General features: G+C 44.2%; 2 protein-coding genes across 4 annotated transcripts; both read left to right on the top strand.

The window, feature by feature from the left end:
- The first annotated feature begins 173 nt into the window (after window positions 1-173).
- Window positions 174-11666, top strand: snrnp70 (small nuclear ribonucleoprotein 70 (U1)). The gene is made up of 10 exons (XM_018698360.2): window positions 174-402; window positions 742-895; window positions 997-1059; window positions 2763-2817; window positions 2904-2968; window positions 3073-3135; window positions 4573-4654; window positions 8705-8806; window positions 10145-10244; window positions 10333-11666. Exons 2-10 carry the CDS (start codon window positions 749-751, stop codon window positions 11069-11071), a joined length of 1416 nt encoding a protein of 471 aa, XP_018553876.1. The 5' UTR covers window positions 174-402; window positions 742-748; the 3' UTR covers window positions 11072-11666.
- A 1199-nt stretch (window positions 11667-12865) lies between these two features.
- Window positions 12866-19357, top strand: lin7b (lin-7 homolog B (C. elegans)). 3 transcript variants are annotated; one of them, XM_018698363.2, is made up of 6 exons: window positions 12866-13199; window positions 14311-14429; window positions 15945-16016; window positions 16644-16853; window positions 17544-17759; window positions 18745-19357. In XM_018698363.2, the coding sequence occupies exons 1-5, from the start codon at window positions 13124-13126 to the stop codon at window positions 17709-17711; spliced, it is 645 nt and encodes a 214-aa protein (XP_018553879.1). In that variant the 5' UTR covers window positions 12866-13123; the 3' UTR covers window positions 17712-17759; window positions 18745-19357. The 3 variants fall into 3 exon arrangements, with proteins under 3 accessions (XP_018553879.1, XP_018553878.1, XP_018553877.1); XM_018698362.2 differs by having other exon boundaries at window positions 12875-13199; window positions 17544-17719; XM_018698361.2 differs by having other exon boundaries at window positions 12902-13199; window positions 17544-17707.
- The last annotated feature ends 3166 nt before the right edge of the window (window positions 19358-22523 follow it).

Genomic DNA, 22523 nt, shown 5'->3' with positions numbered 1-22523 from the left:
ATAGTCTGACGTGCCCGTCAGTTTGATAAAGGATTTCTAAACATTTACAGCTGAATCGCGTTTCATAGTTCTAACTATGTTGCTGACGTAGTCCACGCTGCAGCGGACTGACGTTAGTGATCCGTGATCACGTGACAATGGTGCGCTGTAGTTTGCGGCAACGGTTGTCCCTTTACGGCAGCCCGCCATTTTACTCGAGGAGAACAGAGGCCGCTCGCTCATCCATGGGTCGCATGCATTGAGCAAGCCTACGGCCTGACGGTGTGTGCTCTCTCAGCGGACAGCTTCTACTCGGTATTTATCCACTTTTTAATTACGAGCCGGTCCAGGAGACCTACATACAACACACACTTCGTCCTGTGGTCCATGGTGTGACCTTTGTCAAACATCGGAGGAGAGAAGGTAAGAATAAATTTCGAGGCTCCTTGTTAGCATAGTTAGCTTGGCGACTAATGCACAGCACTTAACTAATGGGCGTTTAAAAGACGATAACCGGACTGGAAACATGTGAAGCGTAACGTCCGGCTCCACCGTCAACGCCGTATGTGTGTACAAAAAGTGCTGCTTGGCTCGACAAAAGGCTCTCAGAACGGCACATGGCAGCACCGTCTGGGAGGACAAACATTAGCACTCGAAGCTAACCGTCTTTCCGCTGTTGATTGGTCCACTGTGGACAGGCAGCAACCTGGCCATGGACGGACCAACCACGGACGTTACTTACACATGTTGTTTCTTTTTCAGGTGAAAAATGACGCAGTTTCTCCCACCGAACCTGCTGGCCCTTTTTGCACCGCGGGACCCCATACCTTTCTTGCCTCAGCTAGAGAAGCTGCCCCATGAGAAACATCACAACCAGCCTTACAGTGGCATCGCTCCGTTCATCAGGCACTTCGAGGTGAACAGTTAACCCCCTGTAATATCCCGATTGCTCTGCTTTATGTACTCATCTTTCTCGGTGTTACATCTCTCCTGTGTTTGTCTTCCCACTATGATCAGGATCCTAGAGATGCCCCTCCACCAACAAGAGCAGAGACCCGCGAGGAGCGGCTGGAGAGGAAGGTGAGACATTAATGAGGGGCCTCCATGTTTACTCAACTGAGGGGGGCACCTCCCCTTCATGGCCGGAGAAGATGCTGGTCCTAGCTTTGAATGCTATACAAATATTTGTAGAAGACACCACTGACTGGCTGCAGCTGATGCTGTATTAGAGATAGGACTCTCTCTGTGCTATTATTGCTGAGCTCTGTAGTGATGCAGTCATTATTGCAGTAGCATAGTCACAGTGATAGCAGCACACACAGCCATAAAGCACTGGTCTGAATTGGTTATGACATTACCTTTGAGATAAGATAACAACCAACATCCACAAGACAGAAGTTAAAGTGCTTTGTAACTTACACGCAGTTAGCATTAATATTGAGACTTGAGATTTAGACTACGAGTTGGTGGACCCAAAGTCCAATTAGCATTTTGTGGGTCTGACTCACTGAACAGAGTCTTAAATGACTGAACTGCCAAAGTAACTGTGATGGACGTAGAGATGTGATGGAGACAGAGGCTAGTACAACCACACACAGATGGTAGAGCTAACATAAATCCATGGACCCAACCTGCCTTGTGTCAGCAGTCCAGGCTGGTGCTGGTGGTGTAATGGTGTGGGGAATCTTTTCTTGACCCACTTTGGGCCCTGAAATACCAATCAATCATGGTTTGAATGTCTTTCTGAGCGTTGTTGCTGACCATGTTCATCCCTCCATGGCCACAGTTTACCATCTTCATTTCATGCTGCTTATGTCTTTTGGTTGAGAGTCCTCCCCCCTGGAAAATTTTGTTATTGTTATTTTACCAGAAACTATTTGTTTTCACATCATTTTGGAACATTAACATTACAAAATGCCACGTATCAATATGTCTGTTTGGTCTGGAATCTGTAGCTAGGTCACTTCCTTAGTGGGTGTAGCTGCTAGTCAGCTGACTGGGTTACTGCAGCAAGTCAATTCCTTTCTCACTCTCATTCCTGTGTCAGAATTGTTTTCTCTAACAGTCAGCATTTTTTAGATTTCAGTTGTCAGTGAAGCTATGAACTTGTTTTCACTTGGCATGTATTCATTTCCACTGTGACAGCAAAACACTTCATGCCAGCTTTCAAAAGCTCTGCAGGTTAAAGTGTGAGTGAATGTTTCTTCCTGCTTTATGGTATCCAACAGTGCAACATATGTGATGTGTTTTGTTTGATATTTATTTTTTAATCTAAGCATTTCCTGAATGGAAATGACAACCTACAGGGAGATGCTGTTTATCAAATTATTATTGTGGCTGTAGGAGGCACTTTAAATCTCAGATGACTCAGAAGAAAACAGTTTTTCTCGGCTGATCTGATCTGAGATGAATCTCCCAACTGAAAATAGGCTCCTTTGTTGTGTTGTAAAGTTCAATAAACAGGTTTATGAAGACTGAGGTAACAGACTGGTCTCAGTGACTAGTATCTCTGGTGTTCAGACCTGAGATCCTGAGATTACACTGCCATCAGATTACAGTACAGGAGAGCAGCTCTGAGAGGGGGCTTTACACATGTTTTCCTGATAAAGCAGCCACAGAGTGTCAATGAGGAAACAAGTAAAATATGAATTTGTGTTATGCACAAGGCTGCACACAGACTGGGCAGCAGCCTAGCATCTTTATGAGCATTGTCATCCACAGACAGCCCTCCCTCAGGAGTCTGTGAGGACTAACCACTTCCTGTAAATCTTTTGTATTTGCAGAGGCGAGAAAAAATAGAGAGGAGGCAAGCAGTGGTGGAGACAGAGCTCAAGCTTTGTAAGTGACATAAAGTACATCCTTTTTTCACTGTGAATGGTCTTTTGGTTCAATCTAATCCTGCTTTCCTATGTGCACTATTGCAGGGGACCCCCATAATGACCCTAATGCACAAGGGGATGCCTTCAAGACTTTGTTTGTTGCACGAGTGGTGAGTATGTTCAAATCACACTTTTATTTTTTTCAGTTGATTCAGTAAACGTGAATACTTTGTAACAACTGTTGACGTGTAACGCTGTTCTGTCTTTACTGTAGAACTATGATACCACAGAGTCCAAGCTTCGGCGTGAGTTTGAGGTCTATGGTCCCATCAAACGGGTATGTTTAGTCCGAGTACAAACTACACTTCACATGCTCGAAACCTTAGAGCCACATGAGCAAAAAATAATATGAAACCAAGTGATGCACGCTAACTTTTACACACCATATTCTTTATTTAGCTGAGTGAATGTGTTACATCTGAGTAATATAAATGATAAAAGGCGGTAACTGAAATCACAATAATGAGAGAAATATGCTTTGCCACTGGACAAATGGAGCTGCTTGTACAGTGTGACAGTAGTAGCCTGTAGTAAATGGTACATTAGGAAGGTGATATTTTAGTTGACTCCCTCAGACAGGGTTTGATTCAAACTCACTCAACGATTGAGATTTTTCTGGCAGATACTGCGATTTGATTTGCAGTGTAATTTTTCAAAGTCAAGCTTCAGTACAGGATTCACTAAATACATGTAAAGTGTGACGGATCATTACCATTTAAGATATGCTTGAAATATTAACTGCTCTGTGAACTACTCCAAAGATGTGAATGAAAATATATGAATCCAAAATGTATTTATTCTAACAATAAATGGTATAGAACACTCACATAATGAACCATAGAACAATTCTCACAGAACAAACAGTAGCACCATGTTCTCTTGGCTTCTTTGCAGTAACTTAACATCAGTCATTCTGCTGCCTGTGCTGATTTTTCAAATGCTGATACGCTGAGGGGAGACTGACAGGCACACAGAGAGCCGGTAGAGACAGACACAGCTGATTAAAACTCTACAGGATTTAAGAAAATACAAACCTAACTTAATGTTAGCTAGTTCATTCTACCATTTTCTCTCTATTTCTCCTCTTTCTCTCTCTCCTTCTCGGCTAAACCAGGATATTTTGCAACTTTATAATATCAGCGGCAATAATTTTCCCATGGCGGGCTGTGGCTACGAATATGAATAGCGGAAACACCGCAGACAAAGTTAGCGTCTTGGTCACAGCTCAGTTCTCTGTCTTGCTGGCCTGTTGACACTGTCAGTCAGTTTTAACAAGTTATAACACCAGTAGTTTCAGCTTTAGCTGTGTTCGTCCTCAGGACGGGCATGCAGGTAGAACGTGACACTGGAGCTGCTGCTCTGCCCTGTGTTTTCATCAAGTATCTAACTCCACAGTTTTGTTGTTTGGTCATTTCAAGACAAGGTGTGGTTGTGAGGTTTACAGCCTGTCGCTCTGTTCCTCCTCTGGTGTCAGCTGTGAGGCAGCTAAAAAAAAGTGTAACGACAAAACAAAAATAATCAGCCTTTGTGATTTACAAATCGCATTAGTTCAAATTGCAATTGTGGTGCAAGTTTTGATAAATTGTACAGCCCTAATTCAAACCTGTAAAGTTTGTGGTTTTGGAGCAACATCAAACTGATATATGGAGATGTTTAGGTTTGTGTAATGACTGATCCCACAGCCAACCAGTGTCTCCTTGCCTGTCTTTTCCAGATTTACATCGTCTACAACAAGAGGACTGGGAAACCTCGGGGCTATGCCTTCATTGAGTATGAGCATGAACGAGACATGCACTGTGAGTACCAGTGCAGAGCACTGATCTGTATTTGATCACATGTCGATGAGAACAATGTGATGGCAGGGGGGGTTCTTCAGGTGACCCCCTTTATTCCATATGACTGTTACTGTAATGATAGGGGGGTGGAGGCCTTCTCTAGCACCAGTGGAAGGTGACTACTAACTGATTGTTATGGCATCAAAGGAGAACTTCTCGTGTGCCACACAATTGCATGTTGAAATATACGTCTGGTGGTTGTGTGATGTGTGTGTCTGTGTTTGATGCGTGTCGTCAGTTGACTAATAGTCTGGCTTCATTCAGTGGGGCATCATGGGAAAAGTGGGAGAACCCAGAGGTAGAAGTGTGTGTTTCCTGTGTGACCCTGACCATCTTTGCCTGTCAAAGGGCACATTGTCTTTTAACTGTCAGGCGTTGTAGCTCTGTGGAAGAGCATCTCTCCTGGTCGGACTGCAATGGTAAGCACACAGTCAGACGGGTCACTGAGCACTGAACAGGGTTTTTACAGGACTGTATGGAAACCCATCCTCTGTATGACTAGGTATTGAGCTCGTGTGTCAAAGTTTTCATTGGTGGTCTTCAACCCTGGTCATGGTGAGATTAGTTCAGCTTCACCACATTAGAGAGATATTTAAAGCTGGTGGTGATGCCACAGTGAATACTACCACAGTACTGTCTCATTAGACAAGTGAATGGTGCATCTAATACAATGACACCATTCTGGGTTATTAGTGCCATCAGCTCTTCAAGACCAGAGTTGCTGAATCACAGCTATGTAGTGACAGCAGGGGGTGAACTGCGGGGGGATGTGGGGCTAAACAGTATATTAACTGTGTGTTGTTCTCATTGCCACTGCAGCCGCCAATCTGTGATGGCTATTGGCCAGAGCTGGCTGGCAGATGATGATGGTTATGATACATCTACACCCTACTACCACAGCTCAGTATATGGTTGGTATAATGGGTTTGTATGATGGGTAAGATTTCTTTCCACCCTCCATCTCCTACATAGGGAAGAGGAGCTACGTTCAATGGGTAAAGCATCTTTCTTTGCAAACCCTAAAGAGCTTTTAGTGCAATTATTCCTTCTTGGATCTTAGGCTTTGACCATTGAACGCACCCCTGACCACTCGTGTTTGAAATGTTGCCCAGTGACTCTGCCCTTTATGTTAAAGCCACCTCAGGTTACCCAGGCTCAGATGTATGGAGGGACACGAGGTCAGTGGGTGAGAGAGAGAAATCCACGTTGTTACACAGCCGTCTATTCCACCGGCTCTTAGTGGGGTTTGTGATTAATGCAGAGCAGATTGATCAACTGAATCTGTAGCAGCTGTTCACACAAATGAATGTAGGTTTCAGTTTTTTGTTGCAGAGCAGTGCAACTGCAGTAAATACAGGTCTGAGGGAAGGCACAACTGACGTAATACATATATATATATATATATATATATATATATATATATATATATATATATATATATATATATAGTTTTGAATATGAGTAAAAATGGTGCCCATGAGCAGAGGTTCATTTCTGTCAGCAAGGTTAGAAACAACTGTTAGATTGTCTCTGTGCAGATAGTTAACCTTCACTCTGTCAATGTCACCTCATTATATTTGTTAGGTTCAAATTTTCTGCTAAATACCAGAGTGTAAGACATTAATGATGGAGGCTGGACATTAACTCAGCCTGTTAATACCATTAATATACATTTCCTATGACTTGATTCTCTAAGCTGCAGCAGAAATACAGGCAGGTCGTAGAGCCTAATTATCTTCATACAGTTCACAAACTCATCCAGTGTAGAAAAGGTTGATACTGTCCAAACAAATAAGTCTGTGCTGGCTTTAATAGAAAAGGCAGATGAGGGGAATTTTTTTGGTAACTGCTAAATGGGCTATTCATACATAATTTATTCACTTTATAACCAAAGGTAGATGCTAGTTATTGTAGCCTTGCAGATTAATTGAGATCAGATTGTCAAAGAAATAATCCCTAGAGTTTCAGCTTCTGACATGTCCTTTAACTCTTTAGACACTGGACACCCACTGCAGGCATCTTTAAAGACATGTCAGCATTAGGAACATGAACTCATTGAATTGCTAGTTAAAAACAAACCATAAAAAGTTTCTTTCTCATTAGTTGGTTGGGGTTGTGATAAGGCAACTCCTGTAAGGAAGGTAGGCCGGGTTTTTTTGTTTTGTTTTTGTTTGTTTGTTTGTTTTTTGTTTTGTTTTTATTATTTTTATTATTTTTTTTTTTTCTGTTTTTTGTTTTTGTTCGTTTGTTTCAGTTGGTCAGTTTTGGTAGGACTGGTGGGGGTTTGGTAAGGCCCTGTCATTGGATGGGATGTTGTCATCCTCAGTGAACACGGGAAGTGGAGGGGTTGTGGTAAGGCCCCTGATAGAGCTGTTGTGACAGTATGTGTATTCTGTTGCTGAGGGGGCAGAGACTGTGAGGCCCGTCAGTGAGGGATTATGGTAAGACCATTAGTGAGGGAGTTTGGTAAGGCCCTCAGAGTTTCTGCTGTAACTGATGGGTTCTGGTAAGGCCCTCTTCTTGGAAGGGATCATCACCTCATCAGACCAGTGTAGCAGCCAGGATGAGCCGCATGGATTTCACCAAGTCCTTCGATCATACAAGATGGATTGAAAGACTGTTGTGTGGTATAATGGGATGAGGTGTGGGGTTAAATTCTGAAACATACATGAGGTTGGAACCATGCCAAATGCTGGACATTCCTTGTTGATTAAAGCTCCTTACTGTCGGCTCGCATCATGTTGTCTTCTCTTGAAGCTTGTAAAAGGTTTCAGCAAACTTGGGGCTGTGCGGTATGACAAAAATCTCATAGTGATAACGCTATATATCGTCCATGTTACAGAGGTAGCCTGTCATTTAGGAACCAGCTCCTGTCTTGGCTGATCATTCTCCTGTTTGGAGCCACTGGGTTCCGTTTCACCTTCACTCAACATGCTGGTATTCACCTTTTGCCTGCAACCATGTGGTGGCATGTAAGATTGCAAACCGTCATCCACAGGATTTCAAAAATTATTGTTGTTAAAAGCTAGCTAGACTTTCTTTTTCCCAGACAATATTTTCATTAAATGATTACTTCCATATAGAACAACTACCAGACATGTTTTAAATAGACATATAACAGTCTACATTTAAACTATAAAACACAAATGTTATGATCTAACTTTAAAGAAGTCAGTCTGAACTCTGAGGGATGTCTGCTTGGACATATTGGCATCATGTATAATTGTTAACATGTAAGTTGAGCCGACTCACGTGACCAAACACACTGAATGAAACAGCGGAGATAAAACCAGACTTTTACATAAAAAGTGTTTATAGGGAAAATGAATAACTGTTATTTTTAACCTGCTTTTTTTTTTGGGGGGGGGGGTTGATAATTGATATGGACTAAAGCCTTCAGGATCAGTGCAGTATTGATGAAGAACAGTGAACCTGGACACTGAACAGCAGCTGCAATGAAAATTAACAGTGCACACATCCACATCAAAAATGTGGACTGATTTTGTGACACCACGATATAGACAGACGTTTTTATTACATCTTATCGCACAGTCCTAAGCAGATTAAGGCTCCTAAAGTGTCTACTGCCATAGCTGATGGAGCATCTATAGCAGCAGGTGATGTAGCTTGTCTATCTGCCTGTTCAGTAGTAATGAGTCTGTTTAAAGAGGCTGCACCTTGACAACATGTGAGGTTCATAGTTCTCTTTAAGACAACCTCAATGACCCAACATCACGTAGGTAACATGTATCACATGGGTAACTGTAGACAGTGGAAGAAGTAGAAGCTGGGTATTTAAATGATGCAGTTTAAAGTGTAACATATCAATCACTCACCGGGTGGAAGGAAGTCTACTCCCATTATCCTTCGGCTTTTACCCAGAGAGCAGCCATCTCGGCCTCGCCTGCTCCTGGTCAGTATAATAATGCACTGTTTGTTTCCTTGGCCACATTGATACAGTCGTACTCTGATCTCACCTCTGTCTTCCCTCTCCCCATTCCTCTTCTCCAGCCGCCTACAAACACGCTGACGGGAAGAAGATTGACGGTCGACGGGTGCTGGTGGATGTGGAACGAGGACGCACTGTCAAAGGATGGCATCCTCGCAGGCTAGGTCAGCCGACATCTTTATATTCTGTTGTCCCTGCTCTGTCTGATGTGCTGATATTTCCTGTCTGCATACTGATGTTCATTGTGTTGTAGACTGGATTTTAAAGGGAATAGGTTGCTGCTTCTGCTGTCAGTCTACACTCAGTAACCCAGAAAGACAAAATGAAAACAAACATCAACAGGCCAAGCAGTGTGTTCACACACACTGTGTCCTCAGTCTCTGGCCTCTCATGAAGCTATAGCCCTCAAGGGTGGGGTGGGGGGACTATTGTGACTCTTGGAGCTAGCCGGTTAGCCTGTTAGCATTGACTTGTCAACCGGAGAGGTGTTGAGATAGCAGCCTGAAGTTGCCAGTTTCCTGGATTAACTTTGTGCTTAATGTCTGTTGTCCAGAGGCTTCAAGTTTACAGCGACTACGTTACAAAAGAACTTGATTTAACCTTACTGTAACAGAAGTTTATTTAACTATATTAGGGCAGGATTTTATTTACTTAACAGATAGAAGACTTGTAGATGAGCCTATGGCCCACAAACCTCAACATGGTATTCCTTATGACAGGCTTTCTGCAAGCACTGCTTTCAGATAGAGCCAAGGAATCTATAGCAGTGATGCTGCTGAAATAAAACAGACTGACCAACATGTGACATGCCTTGTTTTTGGAAATGTCACTGTCCCAACTGTATCTGATTCAACAGACGTGTCTGTGGTCTAGTGTTAAAAAAGTATACAAAAATATCAGGAGATAAGAATATCATCCCAGCCTTAGAAGCTCTGTGTTTTTTTTGAACACATAATTTACATCCTCTATTCAGAGTGTAGCTGGTGTACTACACACATGGAAGTCTCATTTTGTTGAAACTGTTAGACACACTGATGCCTGAGCCAACACCACCACCATGTATCTGTGTTGGAGGTGAGCCTTGCTCCTCCTGTGGAGCGGAATGGTAAACATGTCCATGATTCAGGTTCTTCATCACAATGAGCTCAGCTGCTTCTTGTCTTGTTGTCGCTCATACTGTGTTGGAGAACAGTTGCGCAAAGTTGAACCTTTCTCAGCTTTTCCGGGTGGGGTCACTGGGTGCTTTCTGAAGTCTCTCTAGCTCAGCAGGCTGCAGTACCTCTCCACTGTTGTAAGGTGCTCTTTGTGTTTGTGATTAGTCTTCAGGTTTGACCTCCAGTGTTTATCGCAGCTGTGTCTGTGCTGCTTCTTGACACAGTCTTTGTGATACAGCCTGAGGTCAGACAGGTGCCTGTACATGGTGGGTGTGTTACCCCCCACTCTCAAAACTCTCAGGGACCTGCCACACTTTTGACTTCTATCTTGCATGTGTCTTTCACCAGGTGGTGGATTGGGTGGCACTAGGAGAGGTGGAGCCGATGTCAACATCAAGCACTCTGGCCGAGATGATGCCTCACGTTACGATGATCGACCCCTCGGAGGGTGAGTACTGTCAGAGAACACCTGTTGTATGGTATAAAGTGTGTGCTGCTGTGTCTGACAGTCTTCACTTTGTCCTGATTGCTCGTAGTGATCGGGAACGAGGAGACCGGAGGGAGCGCAGCCGGGAGCGTGACCGGGACAAGGACAGAGAACGCCGGAGGTCCCGGTCCCGCGAACGCCGTCGACGTACCCGTTCTCGGGAGAGAGAGAGGGAGAGAGAGAGACAGATTGGAGGAGCAGAGGATGGCAGCGGTGGTAGCCGGCGTCGAGAGAGGGAGAGGGAGCGTGGGGGGGCAGCCGGAGGAGATAGCAGGAGCAGGGAGAGGAGTCGAGACCGGAAGAGAAGGAGCAGGAGCCGGGATCGCAAGAGGGACAGGGAGAGAGGCAAGGGGCTGGATGGGGAGGAGGTCAGTCAGGGAGACGGTGCACCCGAGGGTGGGGAGCGGATGCTGGAGGAGCAGGAAGGAGAGGTGGGTGAGGGCATGGAGGAGCGCAGAGACAGGGACAGAGAGAGGGACAGGGACCGAAGGCGTAGCCACAGGGACAGAGACAGGCGCAGGGGAGACCGTGACAGAGACAGGGAGCACAAGAGGGAGAGGGGTGAGAGAGACAGGGGGGAGCGCAGAGAGGAGCGCCACGGATCCCTAAGAGATGACATGGGCCCCCAGGACGACATGGGCAACGAGGACGAGGGAGGAGCGCCGTCACACATGGAGGAGTACAGTCAGGACGGCATGATGATGGACCAGCAGTCCGTACCATTAGCCGACGGCTACGGCTCTGGTGAAAACGGCTACAAGATGGAAGCTCCAGGAGATGAGTACTGAAACAGCAGCAGACTCCTTCTAACATCAGCTGTTTCATACTGTATGTTAACGAGCCACAGAGCTGAACGAGGTCAGGACCTCCTCAGTATCAGACATTAGCTAGCTTCCCTCTGTCAACACTCTGTTCAGATATTCCACTTGATATTGTTGCACACAGTTGATACACAGAATTGATTTGATCTCACTGAAAGTTGCAGCTTTCCTGCATTGCCCAACTAATCCGTGCCACTAAATGTAATCTAATTACCTTAGTGATTCAGCTAGGTCTGTTTCTGTTCTTAACTTTTTATTGTTTTTTTTTTTTTTTTTCCCTTCCTCTCCTGTGGCCTGGGATGAACTGTAAAAACAGGGGTTCTCTTTGGTTTGAGATGAGTAGATGGTCTTTTATTTCCATATTCATAAAGCAGTTACATTGTGTGCTTATTTGGATCCAGTTACCAGTTTCTGCTCAGTGTATGTGAAGTCAAGGGGTAATTGTAATGTGTGACAATTCAGGGCTGTACTGTTAATTCATTCTGGAATATTTTTTTTATGTCTGCTGTTTGTATGTTAGATTTGCAGGATCATTTTAATAAAGATGTGACTTGAAGCCTGAGCTGCTCCAAAACCACACATTTAATGTCCCTCACTGCACAGCTGCTGTTTGATTTGAACCTTTTAAAGAAACTGTCTCTCCTTTCTTTACCACCGCGTGAGAAAAGGAGCCGGACAGAGGACAGGTGTTTTGTCACAGATAAGGTACAATTCAGTTAAAATTTAGTCCTGTCTCAACATATAAACACTCACCGGCCACTTTGTTAGGTACACCTTGCTAGTACTGGGTTTGGACCCTTTTACTTTCAGAACTGCCTCAATTCTTCCTGTCATAGATTCAACAAGGTGCTAGAAACTTTCCACAAGGATTTTGGTCCATATTGACAGCATCACACAGGTGCTGCAGATTCACATCCATGCAAATCTCCCATTCCACCACATACCAAAGGTGCTCTATTGGACTGAGATATGGTGGAGGTCATTTGAGTACAGTGAACTCTGTACTCTGATATTGAAAAAAAAAAAAACAGTTTGAGCTTATTTGATTTATGTGGTATGGAGCGTTATCCTGCTGGAAGCAGGAGATGGGTACACTGTGGTCCTAAAGAGATGGTAAGGAAAATATCCCCTACACCATTACACTACCACTACCAGCCTGAACTGTTGATACATGGCAGGATGGATCCATGTTTTCATTTTGTTCTGACCTCTTGTAGCAGAATCAAGATTCATTGCTAGCAATGTTTTCATCTTGTATGTCATTTTGTGAGCTTGTGAATTGTATTTTCTGTTGACAGAGTGACCGTGTGTTTATGCTGCTGTACATCTCTTCAGTTTGAGTGTTTGCATTCAGATGATCTTCTGCAGAACTTGTTTAACAAATATTTATCTGTTACTGTTGCCTTCCCATCAGCTTGAAGCATTCTGACCATCCTCCTCTGACCTCTGGCATCAACAAGGCATTTTCACCCAGAGAGCTGTTGCTCACTGGATATTAAATAATATTTAACTAATTAAATATGTGCGTTAACGAGCAGTTGAACGGGTGTACCTAATGTGGCCATTGAGTGTATAGACAGTTTTTTATACAGCAGTGACACCGATGTTCTAACCAATGTAATATACTGCAGTATATAAGGAACAGTGTGAAGTTCATAATATGCAGTAGCAGGGTTAAACCGGAGTATGGTCCTTTAAAGATGCCACCTCTGATGAATTAAGTAGAAGTCGTGTGGATGACCCCAACTTGAGCAGGTAAACTGGTCCAAGCTCTGTAGAGGTAGGTCCGGCTCGGTCTGCACAGGAGGAGGACTTCACTTTAAACCTACGTAGAAGATGCTGAGGCTGTTCAGTCACGCAGCGGAGCGGGAGCTGCGCTGAAGCTGCTGCGTCAGGTCGTCCCTCATCTCGACCCCCGCCTCCAGCCCTCCGACATGTCCTCGTGAGGAGATGGAGCGCGCATCGCTGTGAACCAGACTCTGCTCAGATACGCGGCGTCAATCAGCGGAGGAGCTCAAGATGATGTCCTCTTACTTCCACCCAGCCAAGGAGGCAGACATGGCGGCCATGACGGAGCCGCTGTGCCTGGAGAGAGGTAAGAAAGTGGCCTCAGCTTCCATTAGCTGCTGGCGGAGGAGAGTGTGGTGAACCTGCGGAGGGTTTTAGTGAGAGGGCGGTAGCTGGTCTCCTCAGCACGGCGGTAGAACAGTGACGGTGTTCGGTGGTTACGGAGTCACCAGTTACTTCGGTTTGTGTCGCAGTTATTGCTGCTACAAATGCTTCAAAGGGTTCTGCTTGTCGCGCGACCATTGCTCGTGCCTTGGTTACCTGTAGATGCCAGAGACAAACATGTCCTCCATGCTCCAGCCCTCCGTCGGACTGCGGGATCAGGATCGTACTGTGTAGGCCCACATCATCATCTCGGTCTGAAACGGCTGAGAGTCATCACTATACCAAACTGTGCTGCGCGAGGCGAGTAAATATCGGTACGCGCGCGGTAGGAGCGCGGTAAAGCCATTGAGTAAAGGAGGAGCAGCGTTAATACGAGGTGAGATGAATGTACAGGATGTGTGAAATGAAATGATCAGTCGTTTGCTATCAGATAATGTTCCTTGGTTCGTTCATTAGACTCATTCTGAACGAGTTTGTCTGAGTCCAGCTTTTCTGAGCCACGTTTATGAAGCAGTCGAGAGGATCCAGACTAATCTTTGAAATAGAAATAAACCAGGTTAACCCCCCACCCCTTCATGTGGCATGTTGACCTCAGGGTCAGTGTACCAGAGCTGAGATTTAGCTCTGTGGTTTGCTGAGTTTAAACCTCCGCTGAGACAGCAGAACACGGTGAGTATAAACACACTGAAGAGAATAAAAATAATTTCAGATACATTTCAAAGTTCAGCGGTTAGTTTGGAATATTCAAGTATTCATTTGTACGTTGTTCATCTCACATTCTTCGTGTCATTTTTAAAACTAGAGTTACATTTGTAAAGGACTTACCACAGGAATGCTGAAGTTATTAGTTGTCTATGTGTCAGTGACGTGAAGTAATTTGACTACCTGCACAGGTATTTAGTTTTAACCACTGAAGTACAATCAAACTGAGGTGGCCACTGCCTAATCATGAGGCCCTGTCTCATACTGGGGCCCTATGTAACCATCACCTGTTATCAGTCTTGTGTGTGTGTGTGTGTGTGTGTGTGTGTCAGATGTGTGCAGGGTGATCGAGCTGCTGGACCGGCTGCAGCGGAGCGGTGAGCTGCCTCCACCCAAACTGCAGGCCTTGCAGAGAGTCCTGCAGAGCAAGTTCTGTGCTGCCATCAGAGAGGTATGGATGTTCAGCAGACTGTTAAATCCATGCGATGTCACCTTGTCTTTAGTCACCATGGTCACTCACTGAGTGTGGAGCATTAGTCATGCATTGGCAGGTGGTACTTGAATCCCGCTCCATGACCTTTTACCTCTTCTCAGGATGATGTAATTCATTGTCTTCTTAAGGATGTGAAAACTATGATTTCAGCAGCAGTTTGAAACTGTGAGGGGCCAGACTGCTGCAGGAGTCACAGGCCGATGTTCAGAGTGAGGTTTTTATTTCCACAGCAGTGAAGAATCTGATAGAAAAGAAGCAAAGGCTCTGGGGCCATAAAGAGGTCAACTAACCAAAACTAATCTTAGGCTGTGGTAACGTCACATGATCTGAATCAGGACTGAGGTAACACATCAGGTCCCCTAATCGCTACTTCACAGCCTACAGAGCAGAGCAGGAGAAACACTGGAGTCTTAAAATAACCCGAACCACAAAACTAACTGTGATGGAAACAGAGAGCAGAACGACTGGTTTCTACTGGTCCACTGACACTCTCAGTATCACTGATCTAATGTGATGGACATTAGTGAGACAGGAACAGAGGATAATCATCCGTATGAGAACACACAAGTAAAGGAATCATTACACTGTAACTCAGATGAAATGTTACATAGATATTAGAATAAAGTGACACCCGGCCTGAACCACACTCAGTCTGATTCTGTATCAACAGAAATATTTTACATGTAAGTCTTTAGGACAATACATGTATTAATGATCTGACTGCAAAATATTGTGCAAGAAAATCTTCCTTTATTGAAGACAGATGTAGTAATAACACACAGGCTTCCATCCACATGAGACTGAAACTACTAAAATCAGTTATTCCACAGTCCAAACCAAACTGGCCACAGAGGGAACACAGATATGAGGAAAATAAAAACTAACCCTGTCAACTAAACAACAAATACAGTTTAACAGTTGGACAGTTAGTTTATCAGCTGAAACACTTTCAGGCTGTAGTGTGGAACTTCTGTCTCCCCCTCCTGGCAGTGAGAGTAATTACACAAACACTGTTGTTGGCTGCTTACAATGTCTGTTCTAGCTGGTGACTTTAATTCTGTCATCTTTCCTTAAGTGAAGTTAACACAGCCTCTGTTTTCACATAATAATTTATTCAAATTATTGCCTCTTATTTAATTATAAATAAATTTAACTAAATGATAAACAGAATGATCCTTAGAGGTGTTGGTAGGTATACTTGGACAGAGCCAGGCTCCCTGTTTCCCCCTGTTTCCTGTTTATGCTAACCTAAGCTAACCACATCTTCATATGAGACTCACTCTCAGAAAGAAAGCAAGTACGTGTGTTTCCCAGAATGCTGAGCTCCTTCTCTGACTGTTAAAATGTCAGTACTGATCCTGAGACAGTCAAAATGACACCACCATTAGGATTTAGTGACTTAAGGTTGAAGTTTGTAATATCACTGTACTCTACTGATATGTTGGCCTCACTCACCTGCTTGTTGTCCCTCAGGTATATGAGCAGCTGTACGACACTCTGGACATCGCTGGAGGACCAGAGGTGCGAGCACAGGCAACAGCCAAGGTATTACATGCAAGTTGATGAGTACAGAGCATGTCACCACTGCAGAGGAGACATTTTACAGCTGAGACAGTCACAGTGGCGACGGTGTTGTGTGAATGCAGCAGAGCACCACAACATGAACACACAAGCAGAACAAGTGTGTAGCCAGAGGCAGCTGCTGCTCTACTGTTGATTAATCAGAAACACACCAGTTCATATGGTCACATCCAGTCTGACTCTGTTTCAGTCCCCAGTCCTCTGTGTTTGAGTTTGTCTTTAAACTAACAGTCACATGACCTGTGTACACTGAAATACGTTCTGCTTGCTGTAATCAGTCCTGTTCATCTGGAGGCAATTCTGAACCAATAAAGACAACCTGTATACTAAGGCTCTTTAAGGAGGCCTGAGCTAGTCCTGCCTGTTTCATCCAGAGGCTGAGCTGAACGGGTAGAACAGCAGAACAGGCAGTCTGAGATGACAGGACGAGTTTGGACTGTGAATCATACAAAGCTGCTCTAGTGGAGTCCCAGGATAGATGTACAGAGCTGGAAAATGAGCAGAGTGTGTCCCCTTTAAAACCTTTCATAACAGTTTTTGTGGTGTATTTATGTTGTATTTTTGCTGAACCCCAGTCTCCTTCCTGACCAGGCCACAGTGGCAGCCTTTGCAGCCAGCGAGGGCCACGCCCACCCAAGGGTGGTGGAGCTGCCCAAAACAGAGGAAGGTCTGGGCTTTAACATCATGGGGGGCAAAGAGCAGAACTCCCCCATCTACATCTCCAGAGTCATCCCTGGAGGCGTGGCTGACCGCCAAGGAGGGCTGAAGAGAGGAGACCAGCTGCTGTCTGTCAACGGTGTGGTAAGAAGCTCAAGACCCTCTGATAGGAGCTGCACTCAGAGCCCAACGTCCAACAGTGGTTTATACTTCACTGCATGTCTGCATACACAGACCTGATCACACATGCAGTGTGCAGTCTTTCCTTCATGCTCGCTGACATGGACAGATATACAGCAGCTGGTGAATGTGTGACTGAGAGAAATTTTAGTTCATGTGTCCTGGGCTGATCCGACTGAATCTGAATCTAAAAAAAAACGGATTGATTGAAATCAGATTGGCCAAACCACCTGTGGAAGGAAGTTTGATACTCAGACTGTTTAGAATGTTTGAAGTGAGTGAGTGCACTGATCTCTGCAGGATGAAGCGACACTGTGGAAATAGCCTGAGACTGTCATCACTCTCCCTCTCTAAAATGATTCAAATCACAATATATGATTCCAACACAGGCAGTCATTCAGAATTTATCTGATCCTAGATCAGTGCAATAACCAAATTACAGACAGGTGATGAACAAAAGGAAAATCCACCATAAAGTGTCTCAGTAAGGTGAGCCTCCAGAACAGCTTCACTGCTCCAAGCCTCTGAACTCTGGCGGGATGAACACCATTATTCCTAAAGCTACTCTCTCATGTGGTGTTCTGATGATGGTGGTGGAGGGTGATGTCTGACTGGCCCCTCACAGCATGTTGTTGTGTGTTGGTGTCCATGTAGAGCGTGGAGGGGGAGCACCATGAGAAGGCCGTGGAGTTGCTGAAGGCCGCCCAGAGCTCAGTCAAACTGGTGGTCCGTTACACCCCCAAGGTCCTGGAGGAAATGGAGGCTCGCTTTGAGAAGATGAGGAGCGCCCGGAGACGACAGCAGCACACCAGCTACTCGTGAGACTGCTCGTTAGTCTGCACCCTGTCACCTCTGTAAATATATGTACAGGTACACAGTGTCAGGGGAACACAGTAATCCATACCAGACACTAACCCTGTACAGTATGTTTTGCATAGTAATTATATTCTGTTCTACAGAGAGTGAATGTACTTCATTTTAATCAACAGGAAATGATAGGATATGCACCATGGTAAACCTCAGTCCCTTCAGTCACTACAGCTGCAGCAAAAAAAGCAAAATGCCTCCCTGTATCTGTTTCCTCTTTCAGTCCAATTACATGCAGGGCCCTGTTCATCAGACCTGGTTTAACTAAACCAGACTAACATGCTGTTTTCAGGTTAAAATGATCCTCTTAATTCTCATCCTCATAATTTGATTCTTTGAAAGCAGTTTGAGGATTCATCTGTTAATCCTGGATTAAGTTATCCCGCTTTTGCATTTTAAATAAAGGTAAAAATGAGTTGAGACTTTAAACCATGATCTGCAAAGAAATATGAACAGCTGAGTGCTGATCATGTGATTGTAGGTACATGAGGTAGGTGTGGGAACCCTCCCAGCATGCACTGGAGCAACTCATTTTATGCCTGTTCCTTCATTTACTTCTGGTATTTTGTTTCCACTGTGTTTGAATGTATGGCAAGGTGACATTCTGAAACATTCCAAGAAAAGCAACTTTAACTGTTCATACAGTTTTAAAAAGATTTAGTCTTAGCTAAAACATACAGTAGCACTAAGAGCACCTTTACCTTTACACCTGCAGATTACATGTTAATCACAGCTTCAGTTACCAGCAGCAGATGTTAATGTGCGTTACCCCTGTTAGAGCTTCTCACAATGAAGCAGTGATGGTGGGTGGATGCTCTTCTCGGGGAGGATTCTGGAAAAGTTCTCCACAAGGGCAACGCGATCCTTGAGCTCATGATCCAACATGACATTTGTCACTGTCTGATACAAACAAGAAGTAAGAGAAATAATCTGTGATGAAACATGTGTCTCGCTGTGGCCATATAACTGTGTGCCTCTCTTCCTGCAGATCTCTGGAGTCCAGGGGCTAGCTAATCCTCCATCCACCTCATCGTCCAACCCTCCTGACACCTCTGTTCCTTTGGGAGGCAAGACTGTAGACGAGAAGCAAAAAACCAAAGTAGCCTACTGACACCTTTTACCTGAACTTCTTCATGAAGCCAACGCTGCAGTTTAGGATTTTCTCCCTCTCTCCCCTCTTTCCCTGTTTCTCAGACAAATGCTGAGTAAGCTTGTTGTCAGACCATGCCTGTAATTTCACTTTCCCAGTGTGACATCATCCTCAGCATCCTGTTACATAAGGGCAACACATTGATCTCTTTAGTGTGTGGCTAAACTAGAACGCAGTGTTTCTGTTCTCCAGTTGTTTTACTGTTGCACTGGACTCCTCAGCAGTTAGACCTCAGTAGCAGGAAACATGGAAACTACAGCCCTCACCACCATTGTCTCCATCAGATGTCCCATCTAGAGAGTTAACCATTAGCATTGTAAAGAACTACACTGACATCAGTGGCAGAATCATCTTAGAGTTTCTAGAATGGTTTTCTATTCATTTATTTGTGCACAGTTTTCATTTAGCTGCATAATAAACATCAAATAAAAGTCTCACTGTGTAAACTGGATGCTGTCTTCTCTCCTGAAGAACTGTCACTGGACCACAACACAGCTCTGTCACCCACACACTGCAGCTAGTAATAACACTTTTTAATGCAAACTGAACATTTCAAAACAGATTTCCTCTCATCCTTCATAATAACTACCAAAGAGAAATCATTATTGTTGGCTACAAAGTAGCAACAGTGATGTGGGCATTCATATGAACACGCATGACCAGGATCAGGCATAGTTAAGACTAGGCTTAAGTTTGGTCGGCACAGCTGACCTAAAGTCCATTCTAAAGACTGGTCTTAACTAAGACTAAGCCTGCAGTTAGGACCAGGCTGAGTCTAGCTGAACCTATGCATTACACCCCATTTCTTTGTTAGGGCATTTCAGCAGCTGGAGCCAGCCAAGAACAAGGTTGAACAGGAATCCGGTGAACTTTGGGTTTATTAAGCAACTAAGAAACACATAGATGTGCAACTAAGTGCAAAACATGAACTCCAACAGTCAACATTTGGACTGCTGTCAATGTGCCTCAGATGTGTGGAGAAGTCAGGTGGAACATTAGGGTCAGAGGGTTGGAGCATTCTTTGTGTCATGCTGTGTGTTTTATAATATGTCAATGTCCTGGACTCATTACAGGACTTTAGGAGGCATGTTGCTGAACTGCATGTGCTGTTAATGAACCCAAATAGAGCAGTAGCAGCACACGGAGGAGAGATCAGTTGGCAGAAGAGCTGTGTCATCTGGAATGAACAGGATCTCAAACCAACTGCCCCCTTCCTCCTCAGGTCCACAGGCGGGGAGCACCATGACAGGGCTCACCATGGCAGGGTCTAGGAGCAGCAGGGGGTCAGTGTGCTCATAATGGATTGGGTAGAGGGAGGAGATCATGGGTTCAGAGGAGGAGGTGTTGCCGGGACGAGGTGTTCAACTCCTTCAGCGAGCCTCCCCACATCGAAGGGGCCACAGCAACATTTCAGTGCAGGTGTTCATGATCCAGATGCTCCCTGGTTCCACCATGTTGCATCCAGCCTGCTGGAACGGGTGGTCATCCTGCTGGACAAAGTTCCTGTGTCATGATCTGGATCAGCTCATCTCTCCTCTTGATGATGGTTCTTCCACCATCTTCTCTCTCTCCACATCTACACCTTGCTCCTACCTACTGGACCCGGCCTCAGAATCCTCAGCCAGCAGAGCAGCATGACATTTACAGTTCGTTTGACTTGACTATGACTTTGTTGCAGGTGTTTATTTGGAATAATTGATTTTCACAAGCCTGCATGGTCTGTACACACTGACTTATTGTTGTCACTGTGTACCCACCTCTAGCCCCTGGAACTGCCATCAAAATAGCAAATGTAAATTTGGACACGCCGCAAATGCACCTGCTCCACACGCTTTAGATGCTATAGAGAAAATTTTATCAATATAATAACTGATCAATACTCCCGAGGGGGACATTCAGCTGAGCACTCACATGAAATTACAAAAGAAAAAATCAACAGACCAAACAAAAACCAAAGCAAAATCATGATCAGCCGGTGGAGTTAAGTTACATGTTATATGTATATTTCTGTTTGGTCTGAATTATCACAGCTCAAGAGTGTGTTTCAGTTTCACATGGATCATATAGGAACCTGTTGCCCCCACAGAAATATGTACCCAGCACTTACTGAACAGGTTAGGACTAATAAGCTAAATGTCACTTGAGTTTCACTTTAGGTCTGTGTAAAATGAAAAATACATTTGTTTACTTTTTTCCATCTTGAAGTTGGTTGTGAAAAACAAAGTCAGTGTTTCTACAGTTCAACATTATTCTCATCCCAGACTTAATAAATGAAATATACCACATATTATTCAAACAGATTTCAAATATGGACATATCAGTTCCTTTCATGTGGGTCACAGCTTAGAGGAGAAATTAATTTATAAATTTAAATTTAATTTGCACTTGACTGCACTGTGGTTTTTAGCAGTATTATATGAGGGCTTTTTTTTTTTATCTTCATGGTTGTTTTTACTGTTGTGAGTGTCCTATATCCTTTTGTGTGTTATGTTGCATCTATGTCTTTGACCTATTGCAAATTAATTTTCCCCTTGAGGGACAATAAAGATCTGAACTGAACTGAACTGAACTGAATGGGATATGAGAAATATAGAAGGAGGCAGTCAGACAGGAAGTTCACGGGTTTGTGTGAAAACTGTCCAGATAACACACCTTTATCCGAGAGGAGCTGGATTCATAAAGAAAACGAATCTGTTTATTTGTTATTAACAGGGGAACCAACTGAGGTCCTCCCTCCAGCACGGCAGGGGGAGGTAATGCACCGCCGGGTGTCGCCTGACCCTGAAGAAGAAGAAGGAAGAGGAAGTGAGTGTGAACGAGGGGGCGAATTTAAAAAAGAAACGGATGATTTACACTGAAACGCTGGGAGAGTAAAAACGTTTCCCATCATCCTCAGAGAGAAAGAGCGAGCGAGAGAGAGAGAAGAAGGAGAGAGTGGCTGAGGATCGTTGGACCGGACTGCACCAGGTGACACAGATAATGATATGCTGACTGTGAGGAACAGAGAGACAGAGCAGAGCTAACAACCCTGTCTACAAGCCTGTCTTCACCTGAGGCAGGACCGTGCCAGGGTTCACTCAGGAGAAAAGAAAGTTAGCAGCTGGAGGCGAGGCTAGCTGAGGTTAGCTGTCTGTTGTTACCAAGGTAACTAGTCAGTACCTGCTGATAATAACAGTTAACTCGGGTTAACTCTCAAGCACGCAGTGAACTGTCTGTGTTCAACTAACAAGCTGAATGACTACAGTTAAAACGGTTTCATCTGTTCACTCATCTACCACCTGCTAACAGGCTAACAGGCTGCAGTCACTGTAGAGGCTGGTGTTTACATCAAAAACAGATGGAAACGATTTGTGATTTATTTAACCTGTATATTTACTTTATATATCCTAAATCTATTATATGTCATACATTTTGATTCGTTGTTTAGATGTAATTTATTCACTTCAATGTTAATGAGTGTGTGTTGCTCTCTGGTGATGTGTGTCACATTTGATCCTAAATCAACTGATTAATCATTCTTTAAGCTAGGATGATTATGATTATGATGGTGAAGATAGTGAAGATGGTGATGATGGTGTTTAGACTCCTTCATTTGTAATTAACAGCCCAACCTTGTT

Source organism: Lates calcarifer, linkage group LG11, assembly GCF_001640805.2.
Source record: "Lates calcarifer isolate ASB-BC8 linkage group LG11, TLL_Latcal_v3, whole genome shotgun sequence".
Classification (NCBI taxonomy): domain Eukaryota; kingdom Metazoa; phylum Chordata; class Actinopteri; family Centropomidae; genus Lates; species Lates calcarifer.
The sequence above is the reverse complement of the archived record's forward strand: the minus strand, read 5'-3'. Positions and strand labels throughout refer to the sequence as shown.

Coding starts and splice junctions, on each gene's coding strand:
- lin7b (XM_018698361.2), top strand. CDS start 13,124: ATGATGTCCTCTTACTTCCACCCAGCCAAGGAGGCAGACATGGCGGCC. Junction 13,200..14,310: donor GCCGCTGTGCCTGGAGAGAG/GTAAGAAAGTGG, acceptor TGTGTGTGTCAG/ATGTGTGCAGGGTGATCGAG. Junction 16,854..17,543: donor TGCTGTCTGTCAACGGTGTG/GTAAGAAGCTCA, acceptor GTGTCCATGTAG/AGCGTGGAGGGGGAGCACCA.
- snrnp70 (XM_018698360.2), top strand. CDS start 749: ATGACGCAGTTTCTCCCACCGAACCTGCTGGCCCTTTTTGCACCGCGG. Junction 2,818..2,903: donor GGAGACAGAGCTCAAGCTTT/GTAAGTGACATA, acceptor GCACTATTGCAG/GGGACCCCCATAATGACCCT. Junction 8,807..10,144: donor ATGGCATCCTCGCAGGCTAG/GTCAGCCGACAT, acceptor GTCTTTCACCAG/GTGGTGGATTGGGTGGCACT.